General features: G+C 38.1%; 2 protein-coding genes and 1 non-coding gene across 3 annotated transcripts; 1 reads left to right on the top strand and 2 right to left on the bottom strand.

Annotated features, from left to right (window-relative positions):
- The first annotated feature begins 5,449 nt into the window (after positions 1-5,449).
- Positions 5,450-7,179, top strand: LOC145234185 (uncharacterized). Its single transcript, XM_080098942.1, has 4 exons — positions 5,450-5,701; positions 6,006-6,150; positions 6,604-6,713; positions 6,910-7,179. The coding sequence occupies exons 1-4, from the start codon at positions 5,450-5,452 to the stop codon at positions 7,177-7,179; spliced, it is 777 nt and encodes a 258-aa protein (XP_079955068.1).
- A 535-nt stretch (positions 7,180-7,714) lies between these two features.
- Positions 7,715-14,729, bottom strand: LOC145233530 (putative serine protease K12H4.7). The gene is made up of 8 exons (XM_080098280.1): positions 14,538-14,729; positions 14,062-14,243; positions 13,561-13,697; positions 13,023-13,118; positions 12,346-12,586; positions 11,732-11,887; positions 10,632-10,976; positions 7,715-8,652 (listed from the first exon to the last, which is right to left on the bottom strand). Exons 1-8 carry the CDS (start codon positions 14,727-14,729, stop codon positions 8,469-8,471), a joined length of 1,533 nt encoding a protein of 510 aa, XP_079954406.1. The 3' UTR covers positions 7,715-8,468.
- Positions 10,020-10,093, bottom strand: Trnas-gga (transfer RNA serine (anticodon GGA)). The gene has a single exon. It is a non-coding gene; the product is annotated as a tRNA-Ser (tRNA).
- Positions 14,730-14,750: the final 21 nt, after the last annotated feature.

The raw sequence follows: 14,750 nt of genomic DNA, 5'->3' as shown, positions 1-14,750 counted from the left end.
CACTTTTGTCAATATATATTTCGTATATTTTTGTTCAACTTCATTGTTTGTATTTGTATTTCACTTTTCATACTTGACACGTTCTCATGTACCGCTTCATTCACTTCCTTAATCAATTGCCGTCTCGCACCAATGATTTAGATATCAACGTGTTGCGCTTGTGCGTTGTAATTGGGTGTTCAGATCACGTGACTTTGTGACTGCCATGTTTCTTTTTCGTTTTGGGGCAGTTCTCGCTTGGGCCTCGTGTTGTACGCAGTGTTGTGAGTGCAGTGGAAAAACGTGGTAGCGTGGTGATTTGGTATTGTATCGTATTGAAACGTGAAAGGCGCTTGGTCGTAAGCTGATGTTATCGCCTTTGTGTATTTTATTAAACTTGTTTTAGTTGAGGCCCTGTTCGGTGTGACCATCTCCACTTTGGCTTTAGCGGTAAGCCGTTAGTGCAGGATGACCTGGTATTTACCAAGTTAGGGTCGGTGATCCCGCTATAATTGTGGTTAGGGTTGGGTAAGCTAGTTTTATTCAGTAAAAGATAACCATCTCGCCTTTCCCAAAAATCCTTGGCCAAATTCGGGATCACCCAACTAATTTCGGTTACAATAAAACCACAAAAACATCACTATGTTTTGATTTGCAACTCCCAACTTGTGTTTCTTTATTGTTTAACTATAACAAACCTGGATGTATAAGTTATCATATCAATTCCAATAATCCTGTTCTTCTATGTTCATAACTTGTAAAACCCAATTGTATTATTGTAAAGTGATAAACAACATTATTATCCACACATAACAGCACAAAAAGTTATAAACAATACAGTTCTAGATTAGGGTTGCCATATTTTATGATACACAATCCCTGACAAACTTTTTCTCGGTTGCGTGGTTCTTAAACTTTTTGTTATTTTTTCTAGTCTAAACGGTCCCTTTGCCATTATTTCGAGGGCTCGCGGGTCGCGGTCCTTAAGCCTGGATGTGTATTTCAGAAAAACGAAAGTTGATTGCTGGATTTTAGCTAGTTATACAAAATTGCGCATAACCATGATCCAAGTCTGGCATCACTGACAAGAGAAAAATCATTACAATTGTGCGCGAACAATTGCATATTTAGCAATGGAGACGGTCGATTCTCACTTTTACTTTGATTTAAACTTATTCAGATGCACAAACTGACGCTAAATAAGAATATAGAATTACTTCCACCTTTTCGCGGTCGTCCCGCAAAATTGCCTCACGGACCCCTAAAGGACCGCGGACCTCAAAACACTTCTATTCCGGAAAAAAATTAGAATATTCAGAAGAAAACGTTAGATACGATACTCTGATCCTTGTCAATTAACTTTCTGCGTAGGCTTCTGTTTAGTAAGGTTATTAGGCTAAGCTCACTACTCTTACTATCCTCGAAACGATAAGCACATATATCAGGGGTTGCCAACCTGTACCACTCTAAAAACCATTTAGACCATATTTACACAGTAAAAAGACACTGGGAGCCGCCACAAAGAACTTAAAAATAAAATCCCACTGTAAAAAACGTTTTTATGTCTCACGACATTCGACTTTTTGTTGTTAGTTATTTCCTTGCATATTAGGTACAGAAATGAAATTTCCCACGTAGCATCGAATGCTGTGTTTTCTTGAGACGCAGATTTTTATTTGTGTATTTAACGCGTATTGTCAGACAACCAGTTAACAAACAGGTATTGTTACGTGCGCACACACATCAAACAGTAACCTTGTGCGTTAACCTGCGCGCCGCCAGTTTACCTTTTTACGTTTCACGGTATAGACGCGGTTGTAGCTAACTACTGGAAACTTTCTCTGTTGGTACATTAATTTCATAGTATATATATAATTTTTATTAAATTCCTGACTTTTAAGTACATTTTAACATTTCTCCCTGACGCAGATTTAAACACTAAATTCCCTGACATGTCAGGGAAAATCCTGACGTATGGCAACCCTATCATAAACCTCATATCCAAACAGAGTCAAGGCTGCATTTATTGATTTTGTGCCAGTTTTTGGCAGCCCTGTTACTATTATTTTCATTTTAATGTCTTTCTTTCTTTATTCAACTTCTGCAACATTTACTGATAAGACCGTAAAGAGTTAAAACGTTAAATCAAGTCATTTGGATTTAGGATTAGCATAGGAACTCTCAGTTATAACAACAGTTGCATTGCACACAATAAATGCTAATCATTTACTGACTATAAACTATGCGACTGGCGCCATAAACAAGGCACTAATATATAGTTGAAGCAGGCTGTAGTATTAAGACGCGTTTCGTTGCGACATTGGCAGTAATGTATTTCAAAGATAAAATTTTTGTAGATATATTTTCGATTTGACCACTTTTCGTACATGAATGTCACAAACAACCCGAAATGTGTACGGTGGCCGGCCCCGTAGTTTAAATACCCAAAGTCGGGCCACCGCCGTCGCCTACTGGGCGCCAATGGGCCGAAGTATATTTAAATAAACACACTGCCATTGTGCATGTAGGTTTTGTGTCGGTATGCACTCATCAAGTTCAAAGTCTCTATAAAAGACATGTTGTTCAACCAACCGGAACGCGATAAGCCCCATGGACGCCATAATTTGATTGACCAAACTAAATAAAGTATTTGAATTTTAACAATTTGCTCATCAAATTGGCGTTGAAGCTCTTTAGTATGTAAAAATTTTACTGCTATTAACGGATCGTGGTTTTCGCAAAAATTCTTTTATCAGAACAAAATTTCAGTTTACCAGTAGGCTATACCCACGACAAGTTATATCACAGACACGAGCATGCTGCATAAATAAAGATTTTGCCCAAACAATCACCTCTGACCTGTGACTATGTAGATAGATAATGATAATTACCGAACTCTAAAAAAGAGTGGCTTTGAAGTAGAAAATGTAAGACAAATGTACTAAAGTTGGATTTGTTTTCCTTTTATCTTGACTTTGAGTACACTCCACCACCAACTATTAAGAATTGTCCACAACATTATACTTAACTAAACAAACACATGGTTCTGCTTAAAGCGTAAAGTGGGCCTACAAAAAATTAGAAATGAAACTCTTTTCTGTTTTAACTGCCAAATAAAGTAAAGACATTCATCTGCAAATTGTCGCCAAATGACTGAATGGACCTATTTTGTTTAGTTAGATTCAGGTGTTACCCGAACTTGCAGATTTGGATGTTACTGAACAGGTAAATCAAAAGGAGTAAAAACAAATTTAAATATAAAGAAGTTAGGAAAAAGAGAAGATATTCTGCACAAAGTTAGCATAGCAGAACTTTTCAAGATATGAGCTATTGCTGCCAGGTAATACCTGGCAGGTATAATATCAAGTTGGCAACCAGAAGAGCTCTATAAACTTGATAGCTTTGTTCATGACCGCGATCGACCTGTGAATCGAACAGTTTGTTGAACGTCAGTCAACAAAACAAACGTTATTTGCGTTCTGGGTCACGGTTATAAATAGGTTTTGATTATATTGCGTTGACGATAATAAATAAAGTTAGACAGAGCAAACAAATAAAAACACTTGGGAGAGTGTAGGCTAAAGGTTGACTGAACTACACACAATAATCATGAGTGTAGGTTTTATGTATGTACGGTACATTGGCGCCGAGATAGGCGGTGGCTGGGTGCTGCGGTCACCATGGGTTTTTCAAAACCGCTGGCGGCCACCGTGGATATTTGGGTTAGTTTATGTAGTTTTGTACGAATCATTTTAAAATCTTGAGAAAAGCAAGAAAGCTGTTTCTTTTGAACAAACTTACTTGCGTTATGGCAACAAAACGTCCCTTAAAATTGTAACCTTATTTGGCTATAGTGCCTTGTTTATAACGCCAAATACACAGTTGCTTGCTAGTAAATCAATTACCATTACTGGTACGGCGGGCCTGACCCATAACAGACATAAAACTTGATCGGGACCAAAAAAGTGATGTCGTGTGACCATAATTAATTAAAAGAATAGCAACGCAGCCTTGACTCTGTTAGCCTATACCTGCAAGGCTAGGTCCCACAAAGAATTTGAAACGTTAAAACTAACCTACCTATACCACACAAATCACAAATCACACATCCCGAATCTTGTTTACAAAAACCCACAGCGACAACAGTAGCTAGAACCATAATGCACTAACCAACTATTTTGCGAGGCAGGTCAATTAGTACAGTTTACACACAATAACATTTAAGCACTGTAGAACTTTACATACATGTATAGCTATAACCCAGATTTAGGCCACATGTGGCAATAAACACTCACCGACAATCACAACAAACAACGTTTACTTAAAAAAGTCCGTCGGAACAATAACACTTAGGCTAATTTACCTCTATTTCTTAAAAATTTGACATAGCAATTTACTTCAAGTTATAAAGTCACCTCACCCTGCCACGTTGTACGGTACATGAACCAATCATTATAACTCTCATACAATAGCCTTCCAATTTTACTGTTACGCAAAAGCTAGCGATTGTCACGTAATAGCAAGGGAAATAATGAGTCAAGTAAGTACGAGACGACAAAGTTGATGCTGTATTGGACAACCCTTGCTGTATCCATTGGGAAGAAATATTTGATGCCTTTCAAAATGCTAAGGTAGAATATGATTAGAAATGTAACTTGTACACTTCATAGCTACTAGCCGCTTATACTTCATAGTAGTGATGGGACGATATCAGGTTTTGAAGCGAGTACCGATACCGAGTACGAGTACCACATGTATATACCTTCGATACCGAGTAACGAGTACGATTACCGAGTACTTAGGTGTAGTGTTGTACTTTTATCTGCCATGGTCAGACGTGCACACACACGTGCCAAAAACTACTAGCCGCTCACAAAATAAGTAAAAAACAGTAAATTTAAACTCTACATATGGAAACAGGTTTTCTAAAGAAACAGATAAAAATATATATTTCGCCTATTCACATCGTCAGTTCTGTGAACGCAAGAAAAAACAACAACATTTAGAGTTGTACTTGAACAAAAACAGTGATCGTCGTTAAGTATGTTGCCTGTCAGAAGGTCAGATACTGTGCTCAATCAATTGATTCTAAGCAGTAAATATAAGGATATGCTGTTTTCATTATTACCAACAACCTAAAGTCAGATTGAAATTAGGGAGGTGCCGAATCGGCGAAATTTCGATTCGGCAGAAACCTGTATCTGTAACATTTCAAACTTACGTTTATTGTGGTTAAATTGGAGGTTTTGCAAAGGTTATTGCACGAGGCGTTATTTAACATAGAAATTTAAAATTAAAAGATGAAGCCTTGTTTGTGTGCGCAACAGAGATTAAAGCAAATGATAGTGGCTAAAGACAGCCAGAAAGAAGGCCAAAAGTAATAATAATTGTCCAACTCTGAAATTTTAGGTTTCCAACCCTAATTGTAAATTTAAAGTGTCAGTAAGTTGCTAAAAGGAAAGACAATAAGATGAAAGTGATAGTAGCAGGGCTGCCAAAGACTGGCACCAAATCAATGAACGCAGCCTTAACTCTGTTGGGCTATGAAGTGTATGATTGGTTGGAGAATTTCTGGTATCTTGGGGATGATTGGGTGAGGCAAATTCGAGGCGGTTTCAAAGTAGAAGACATGAAACGCATGTTCAAAAACGTCGATGCTGTAATGGACAACCCTTGCTGTATTCATTGGGAAGAAATATTTGACGCTTTTCCCGACACTAAGGTTCGATTTGCTTTTTATCCCAACTGTGCATTTTGATGTGTGGTGATTGGTGTTGAAGAGGTACACATTACACCAACTTTTGAGCATATTTCACAACGTTATACTAAACAAACTCATGGCGTAAAGTACGAAAAACGAGAAATAAACATTTTAAATTATTGCAAAAGAAGCCAAGTAAATTGAAAACATTTGTCTGCGAACTGTCGCAAACGGACTGAATGGACCAGCCGGGTTTTGTTACATTTTTAACAGCTTTCAAAATATACAACATTAGAACGTCATGTTTGAAATACCTTCTGTGTAGGTCATTTTAACGATCAGGGACGAAGACAACTGGTATCGAAGCCTCAAGAACCAGTTCGACATTGTAAACAACGATGTCATGTTCAAACTGATGTTGACAATCACTTTGACAGGATGCCGTCTTCGCAGATTTCTAATTGAAGCTGGTCGGTTGATATACTAATTTATAATTTCAATTGAAAAAAATTGATGCGAAAATCAGCTTTATTTTGTGAAAATTTTCACGCTTAAGCGCTTTAAAGCTCTAACCGAGAGAGCATACCTTTTGAAAACACGTTTATTTAAGGACTATTATCCGTTGCATTGTATTCAAAGGTAAATAGTAATTTGCCACATGCCGTTTTTGCTTTATTAGTTGTAGTAAAAACGATCCTCAGCCGGCTGGGTATTTTCTCAAAAAAGCTGCTGTTTAATTTTTCTGCCTTTTGCCTAATTGCAAATTTGTGAACAAACGCCCTTTTCTACACTTTTTGAATGTTTTTTTGAATCTTTTGAGACAGTTCATTTGTTTAACATTGATGATCATGAATGTTGTGTGATAATTCCACAGTAACTACTTTAAGTATGCACATACCTGATTTTAAATTCGTTGTCAACAGTGCAAGTCTACTCTAACAGCAAGGAGGCATGGGTCGGGCAGGGGTTTCAGTTACGTCACAAAGAAGCGATTATAAAATTGATTCGAAAACATGAACGTTTAGTGAAGCAGGTAAAATATAATGGGCGTTTTGGATTTCACATCGTTTGAAGAAAAAAAAAACGTTTTCAAAGTGCATTAGTCGGCTGGCTAAGCCTTCTGAAAAAGTGTCCACAAATTGCAATAGCAAAAGTACAAAATTATTTAAAAAAAGATTGAAATGTGGTCCTTTTTGACGCAAGATTTATCAGTTGCATTTTATCTACAGGTTGTGCCAAAGAATCAACTTTTGGTTTATGAAGTAAAGGATGGTTGGAAACCTTTATGTGACTTCCTGGGTGTACCGGTTCCTAGTTTTCCGTTTCCTCACAAAAACAAGAGGGACAAAGTGCTTGACGAGATGAAAAAAGAAAATCCATTAATGGGACAGCTAGTAAAAGAGTTCAAAATTGTCCTGGCATGCTTTTGTGTTGCGTTGGCTGTTGGAGGTTACGTGGTAGTACAATGCCTAAATCGTTTTAAATTCATTAACTTTTAATCTAAATCCCGAAGCGATAGCATAATTTTGTTTTGTATTAATCATTAATGGAAACAGCATCGAAAATAGGAAATAAGTGAAAATTGTCGAATCAACAATCAATATTTAAAATCGCGTTTTTTAGTCTTACATAAGCCTCTATCTTCAGTAGTTCTAAAAAAAAAACGATTTCACAATAAATTTTAGTGCCTTGCCGTTCACAATGGGAGTTTTTAAATCACGTGCAATGCAAATTTAGTGCTGTTTAACACTAAACTCGTTCTTGTAGTTCAACCTTTATCATCTATTGGCCTATAAATTGATTAGACAAATGACCCCACTTGTAAACCAGAAGTTGTCTTCACTCTGTTTTTTACCAAACACCCATATATTGAGTCAAGAACTACCAGTAAAAAGTGATTCTAACCACACTATTAGGTTGCAGAAAATAGGACCAAGCGCATTGATCTGCGCAGAAACAAAATAAGAATTGAAATCAGTCGCAAGCATCGCACTAAAAACCGCTATTTGCGATGATGTCTTTCAAGCCAAATCGTTTAAATGAACATAATTTATTGTGTTTGAAAAGAAAAGTAACAGTGACCAAAAAAACCAGAACGACGAAAAATTTGCACACTAATTTTCATCTTTCATTAATTGCACATTTAAATAATTGTTACTTCGTGATTTGTTGTGATAGAAAACGTTTATGATATACAAAACGTTGTTCAGTACAGGCGATCCGTTTTTGCAGCCTAATTGGCTTTTGTGTTCATCAAGCCTAATCAAATATTTTGTGTGAAAAGACTAAATTAGTTCAAAGAAAAAACAAATGTAGTTGCTTTTTCAGTACAAATCATTTTACACGCATCATCCATTCACTTGCAAGGGAATGTCGTGTGGCAACAGTGCATAAAATATACAATAATAACCCGATTTCGAACACCTACCAAACATGATTAAAAATGGGGTCAAATGCAAAACTTTTATAGTGTTAGCGGATGAAGAATACAACAGCGAACATCCTCTACGTACAATGCTCTCTGGCGGTTTATTTTTTGTCATGCTACTTTAAAGCCTGTGTATAATGTTCTTAAAATTTTGAATTTTTGCTCATGACATTTGAAAAACAGCTGGACAACTTAAAACATATCAAACGTATCACATTGACCAATTTGCTACATGACATGGCTTGAAAATCATGTTGCCACAAATGTGTTTGCTACAGCGTATAGACATTTGGTAGAAGGGTCATGAATATGAACGACTAAAAAAATTGCACATGATATTTTTGCATGAAACTCCAAAACTCAAGCAAGCCAAATTAGCAAGGCCGTTTGAACATCTTTTCTGGCTTCTTTGAGAAACAGAGAATCATTTTGTGACGAGGGATACATAATGGCACAGTGGGCCGTATCAGGAACGAAAAAAGTCAAAATTCCAGGTGGTTCCTTTCGGTTTACCTTCTTTTGCATGGAAAGAATCGGCCCAAATCTGTAGTAGAAAGTGTATGTGTTGTAAAAGCATGAAGCTGTATCACATAATAATAAGTTGCAGACAGGTAACGCCGTTTCGACCTATGAGGTATCAGTCAATCGCCTTGCTTTTCAAGCTATTGCTTAGCCATTTGAATCGAGTTTCTCCGTGGTTTAAGCCCAGTTAGGGCATTAAACAGATTTGGTTAAGGATGGCTTTTCAGTCTGTTACTCCCAATAAACGAGAGTGCTGTAACATGGCAACACTAGCATATACGGTCAATGTCTTGTCACCAGCTACTCTGATGCGAAGTTATGCGTTGAAAAAGTGTGGACTGTCTGCAGCATGCTTGTATGTTGATGTAAACAGTACTAGGCCCTGAATTTGCACACCACTTGGCACCGGCGATTTTCTTGCATTGACTTATGTTTTGCAACATGATCCACATGTTACTGACTTGTCCGCAAATAGTGTCAAGCAAAAACCGGTACAATGTTTAAACATTTTTCAATGTCGGTAAATAGCACGATTAAGTTCTCGCGCCTGTGACCATGATCGTTCAAATTAGGTTTAAAGCAGGGGTGCCCAACCCGTCTGGTCGATCTCGGACTGATATCGAGTCGATCGCGAGGCATGCAGAAAATTATCTCAAATAGTTTTTTTTGTAACGCGATTTGGACGAATGTTGCTGTACATAGATGACCTTATTTTGAAAGTTATTTATTAGGATTTGTTGATAAGCTAACATCACAAATACTCATGGGGCGCTTTGTTACGTCACAAAAGTAATCGTTACTTACTTATTGCTGGTACTTTTTTCTATTCCAAAGATTAGCATTAAATAAATTTTAGAAATGATGCTCAATGCAGTGTAAAAAGTCACACCCACAACACGACAATAACGATAAACAGGGGTCGTAAAAATGCAAGTTATTCTTTGGTAATAATCACGTAGGCTTGCATTATATTGTTAATTCGGATTGGAAGGGTAGATCCCGGGAGTCGGACTACCTCAGAAGTCGATCTTGAGTCAAAAAAGGTTGGGCACCCCTGGTTTAAAGCTTATTGAAGTCCATTTTATCGACTCCAAATATACTTAAATCCTAACTTAAGTTAACGCTGTGTTGTTATATTCAAGCGTATTTTTGCTTGAATTGCATAAAACGCCAATTGGAGTTTGTTGCCTGGACAAGTTTTAAAATACTTTTTCATCAAACCTGTCTGAAACAAATGTTCCTCAAAAAATGCTTAAATCAGTTACCGTTATTACTGAATCCACACAATGTTTAAACCCTATATTTCGTAGTACCCCAGGCCTATTAAATGCGTGTACCGAATCAGCTGGTTTCCCAAGCATTCCCATATGGCAAGGCATAGGCTAGATTAGCCTGCGGTGGGATTCGAACCCACGACAGGAGTCTTTCCGGGACTCACGCTCTACCAACTGAGCTACACAGGCTCAGTGGAGAAACCGCCGAAAGTCGAATCACAAGCACCATTGCCTGCCTTGTATGCTGAAGGGGATCAACAGTTCGATCGTATCAGCTAAGATAAACAATGTGTATTTGTTTATCTATGTATATTTCGATTGTACATTGTTTCATTTCTAGTTTCAGTGAACGGGCAACGCCTGACTGCGTTATGAGTCCGCGGTGGAACTGTCTGTTTTATTTTGCATTTTTAAGTAATTCAGTTCATTTAAAATTTGGTAATTGGTAACCTGACCCGTTTGAAACAAAAAAATTGTCCGGATTATGTGAAGATCTGGATCAACCGATGTCGGTTAATTCAAGTCTTACCACATTACAAACCATTTGTACCTCAAGTTTTGTCCAAATTAGGCCAATATCCGGATTAACCGAATCCGGTTTGACCGAGGTTTGCTGTATCTATTGTTGAGTACTCTAAAATCGTTTTTGCTCCCAATCAATTAAGGACCAATCATAGCAGGGTAAAGACACTTAAAGAAGCTGACATGTAACAAAAAACACACGCACCTTATTTGTTGCTCTCGCGGCGATTGGAGGTCTCGTACCACATAAGAGACGTTGGACCACGGGTCAATGCCTCCATTATACAAAGTCACTCTCGATACAACTTCTGCTACAGAGCGACCACCGTAATTCTCGTTTGACCTCTTTACCGCTTCTTGGACGTGTTCCTGTGAAATTCCATATGCGACCTGGCATTGATGCAGGGCGTGTTTGAGCCCGAAGCCAACGAATGGCTGGTGCGGGGAATCCGAGGTCTGATACCAGCCAAACTCCGAGCAAGTCTGGTAAACCCACTGACGACCGCCAATCGCTGAAGTCCATGAGGTGTTGCTCATGTCTTCTAGGTATCTGCACAAGCAAGGGTGAAATACAAGTTTGCTGTGAAGCATTGCATACACCAGCATATCCAGTCTGGGATTTTTTATGTGTTCAATTTCGCTATAATCCTAAGCAAAAAGATTACTAAACTTTAAAGAAGGAAAAATAAAGAGAGTAACACCGCGCTTAACACACTGGTCTGCAACATCACTTAAACCAAAAGAGTCAAATCAAAAAGCTGAATTCACCTGGGGAAAAGCCCCAAGAGTTTGCACGAATTCCTTATGATTACATTGTAGTTAGTAGCAAGCACGCAAATATATGGTTGCCCAATCTGTTTTAAAGTAGCCGGCTTAACACTTTTAACTGGCGAAGCACCAAAACCGTCTCTAAATGTTCGGGCCCGAATATTCGACGATATGGCCGAATTAGTAGAAACCCGATATCCCCATTCTGATGGATGTTATCAACTGAGCTTTGTGTTGTTGATACAAGTAACTCGTTTATAACACCCAAAAACTACTTCCACAATACAGTACGATAAAAATTACCCAAAACTGTACAGACAACGTGATTCGTGTTTTCTAGTTACAACAATTAGTTAATTTAAGATGCTAAAATCGGCGACAAAGTTAAAAGTTAAGGCATTATTTTGTGCAAAAGTTATGTTTTGGCCGGATTTTTACAAAAGTTTGGGCCAAAATCCGCAAAACCGCTTAATCGGCCAAAATATTTGGGCTAACCAAAACTTTGATGCATAATTTCGTTTTTATGTGTAGACTTACTTTTCGTAGCTGGCGTCCAAGCATGGTGATCCGGACATATCAAGAGTGCGGGAGTTCAACTCTGCGTAGCGTTTCATTTCGTCGCCGATGGTGACGTCATCCATGATGCGACACACATCCTTGATGGTAAGACTCTTGCCGCCTCCTTCAAAGTGTCTGTCAAAGTGTACTTGATGTTTTTCTCACGCATAGGGTATATTGCTCACATAAAGTGAATGAAAGTCTTAATTCGCTGAGAGATTTTTGAAGGTTTGATTTTTAAAAAAAATTGAGGGAATTAAGACTTTCATGAAAGGGAGGGCAACTACATTGTGCCAACGGAAAAAAAATTGTAAGGCAAAGGCAATTTCTCCCTTCCGACCAATTGAGTAAACTTCCGAATAGCATGGAGTCAAACGAAGTAACGAACCAATAAAATTTAATCTAAATCAGGCAAACATTTCAAGCCACATTTACGTGGACAACCCAGCAGTGAAAAACAACACCAAAAAATGTAAAAAGTCCAACTATGAAGTGCCCGCGTGAGTAAAGTAAGTCCGTAAATAGCAACAAGAGTGTTGAAAAACATAATGGTTTATCAGGTTCTGAGTATCGGTATTACAAAACTTACTCACCGATTATCCCTATTATACTGCACCACGTCCATCACGTTGCCGGCTAGGGACTCTTGCAGGTATGAATCATCCGATCCATCATCTGAAAGTGCTTTGCAGAGACGGAAGGAAGACGCCAGAACTTTGCGGCCAGCATCGCTTTTCAGGTGGCTTGCTACCAAGGCTGATGCCCGAGATAGATTATCTGCACAAGTGCCGCTTCCCATTGTAGTTAAGGAGTCTTGCGCCACTTCCAGATATCCTGTGGAACAGGTTTTCTCAATGGTACAAATATAAGACAGCAATATGTTTGGTGACTGGCTGATTCGGTATAACGCCTTATGATTTCTGCATCGATGATGCAGGGCTGATCCCAGTTATGAGTTTATATAACTTAATTATATTAAGGTAGGTTTTTTTCCTTTACTAAAACACACTTTTTGCGGCATATTTGTGCTAAAAATTAAACTGTACTACAGAAGAAAAGCAGTTGCTAAAAAGGGGTTTCCAAAATAAAAACAACTTTGCGGGATATTATTAAAGTCTTTACTTGTAACTTCAAAATATGTAAAGTGGAGTCTACATTTGAGTTACAGCACACTTTTTGATTCAATCAGCAAAGTAGCTGATACGTTGTTTGGTAAAAAAGCATGGGAACGGAAGGGACTATATCCGGCAACAGATTTGGCTTAGTTTACCTGTAAAATCGACGAGTGCATGCAACGGGGCGCTTGCTGATTCTGCACCAAACACAAGGTGTGGATATTTCAGGCGAGCCCAAATGGCCAGTGCACCTGTAAAAATGTACATTTAAATCATGATGAATAAACTTTTGCTACGCTGTCTTGATTGTTATTATACCCTCTGGTATTCACCCCAATGATAAATTGAAACGTCCTGTTACGGTAGGCGAAAACACGTTTGAGAGGGAAGTTAGCTCAAGGGTAGAGTTGTACCAGTTATGTGGATTTTGCTATTTCAAATACTAGTTTTCCTCGATTGAGTGTTTTTATTTGACTAAAATTACCACCCGAATGTAAAAAGCACTTCCAATGCTAACCCCATTAATGTATTGAAACCTTATGCAGCAAGCAGAAATTGAAATCAATTTTACCCACTATACAAGAAACAAATTACATCAGTAAGAGACATTAACTTGACTATAAAATGGCACAAAGCTGTTTGTCAGTCAATTTGTGTACAGCTTTTTTTGTATTCCAGCACAGAAGTTCTCACCAGAATAGGAACCCCCAAACACGATCCATTTTCGATTTCCCAAGTTGTGCTTCTCTGTCATATTGACGATAAAGTTTGCAATATCTGCTAATGCTTGCTCGCTGCTCAAGTACGACAGGTTACTTGAACTTACATCCCTGCAAAAACAGGTTTTCATCAGTAGTTTGTCCAGAAAAAGGTCGCAAGGCCTCGTGAGGACCCAAACAAGAGGAATATTTAATTTAAATGTACTGCTCAAGGTTTTAGACACGAAATAAATGAGGTTTTACAACAAGAGTTTACACGCATTTGCATTACGTCCGTTTCAAAAGAGCCATTAATTGTGAGAAGACAATCCACAAGCGCTGAATATTACTCGAAATCGTCCAACTATGAAGCCTTAAAACCTTTAAACTTGGAAAAATAAAATAAAGATATTTTATTCCAATTTCAAGGATCTTTCATCTCGAGGGTTCCCAATCCTATTCAAAAGCGAACTTTAGATAAAAACAAGACACTTACTCTGTAGGATGGCTTTTGCCGTAAAACCGATGCTCTATCATAAAGCAAAGAGCGTTAACAGTTTGAGCCATTTCAATCCAGTGACCTTCACTCATCCAGATTGGGTTGGCAGGACCTTCACCGCCAATTTGCAGAAAAACCGGCCCACTTGGCGAATCATACTCGTTTGCCATGAAATATCTCTGCGTTAAAAATACATTGGAGTGTTAAAAACGGGAACCAGTACTTGTGGCGAGGTTTACGATATCTGTTGTTATTTCCATAACCAAAACCATAAACTAGGGGTGGTTAACTAGGGATTCACCTGTTAATGCCTACAAGTAACACCATTATTATTTTTATATATTTTATTATAAGTACTACAGTTTGACTAACTTTTATCAGTCATTGTAGAACAGGGGTATACAAACAAAATTTAAAAACTTTCAACGAGCAAAAAAGGTTACATAAGCAACTGGTACAAATGAAATACCAACTTGTTGCCACGTTCGGTAGTCGGTGCTGTGGAAGTTATCAAGCCTCTGTTCGATCCACAAATCAGACGTTGGGTCTTGTTTTCGCATTTCCTCCATTTCCAGTTTGAACCGCCTCAAACGCAATTGCGACAAGCAGTAGCCGCTGTCCCAAGCAAGGCAAGTAACCAACACAACTAAAACTAACACCTTCATTGCTTTACCCTATCCTATAGG

Source organism: Phallusia mammillata, chromosome 6, assembly GCF_965637545.1.
Source record: "Phallusia mammillata chromosome 6, kaPhaMamm4.hap1.1, whole genome shotgun sequence".
NCBI classification, from domain to species: domain Eukaryota; kingdom Metazoa; phylum Chordata; class Ascidiacea; order Phlebobranchia; family Ascidiidae; genus Phallusia; species Phallusia mammillata.
Note: the sequence above shows the minus strand (reverse complement) of the source record. Positions and strands in the feature narration are given on the sequence as shown.

Excerpts from the sequence above, each read along its gene's own strand:
- LOC145234185 (XM_080098942.1), top strand. The coding sequence starts at position 5,450 with ATGAAAGTGATAGTAGCAGGGCTGCCAAAGACTGGCACCAAATCAATG. Across the intron at positions 5,702-6,005 it reads ACGCTTTTCCCGACACTAAG|GTCATTTTAACGATCAGGGA; the intron begins GTTCGATTTGCT and ends CCTTCTGTGTAG. Across the intron at positions 6,714-6,909 it reads ATGAACGTTTAGTGAAGCAG|GTTGTGCCAAAGAATCAACT; the intron begins GTAAAATATAAT and ends TTTTATCTACAG.
- LOC145233530 (XM_080098280.1), bottom strand. The coding sequence starts at position 14,729 with ATGAAGGTGTTAGTTTTAGTTGTGTTGGTTACTTGCCTTGCTTGGGAC. Across the intron at positions 11,888-12,345 it reads CAGTATAATAGGGATAATCG|ACACTTTGAAGGAGGCGGCA; the intron begins GTGAGTAAGTTT and ends ACACTTTGACAG. Across the intron at positions 10,977-11,731 it reads TTGGACGCCAGCTACGAAAA|ATACCTAGAAGACATGAGCA; the intron begins GTAAGTCTACAC and ends TTGCTTGTGCAG.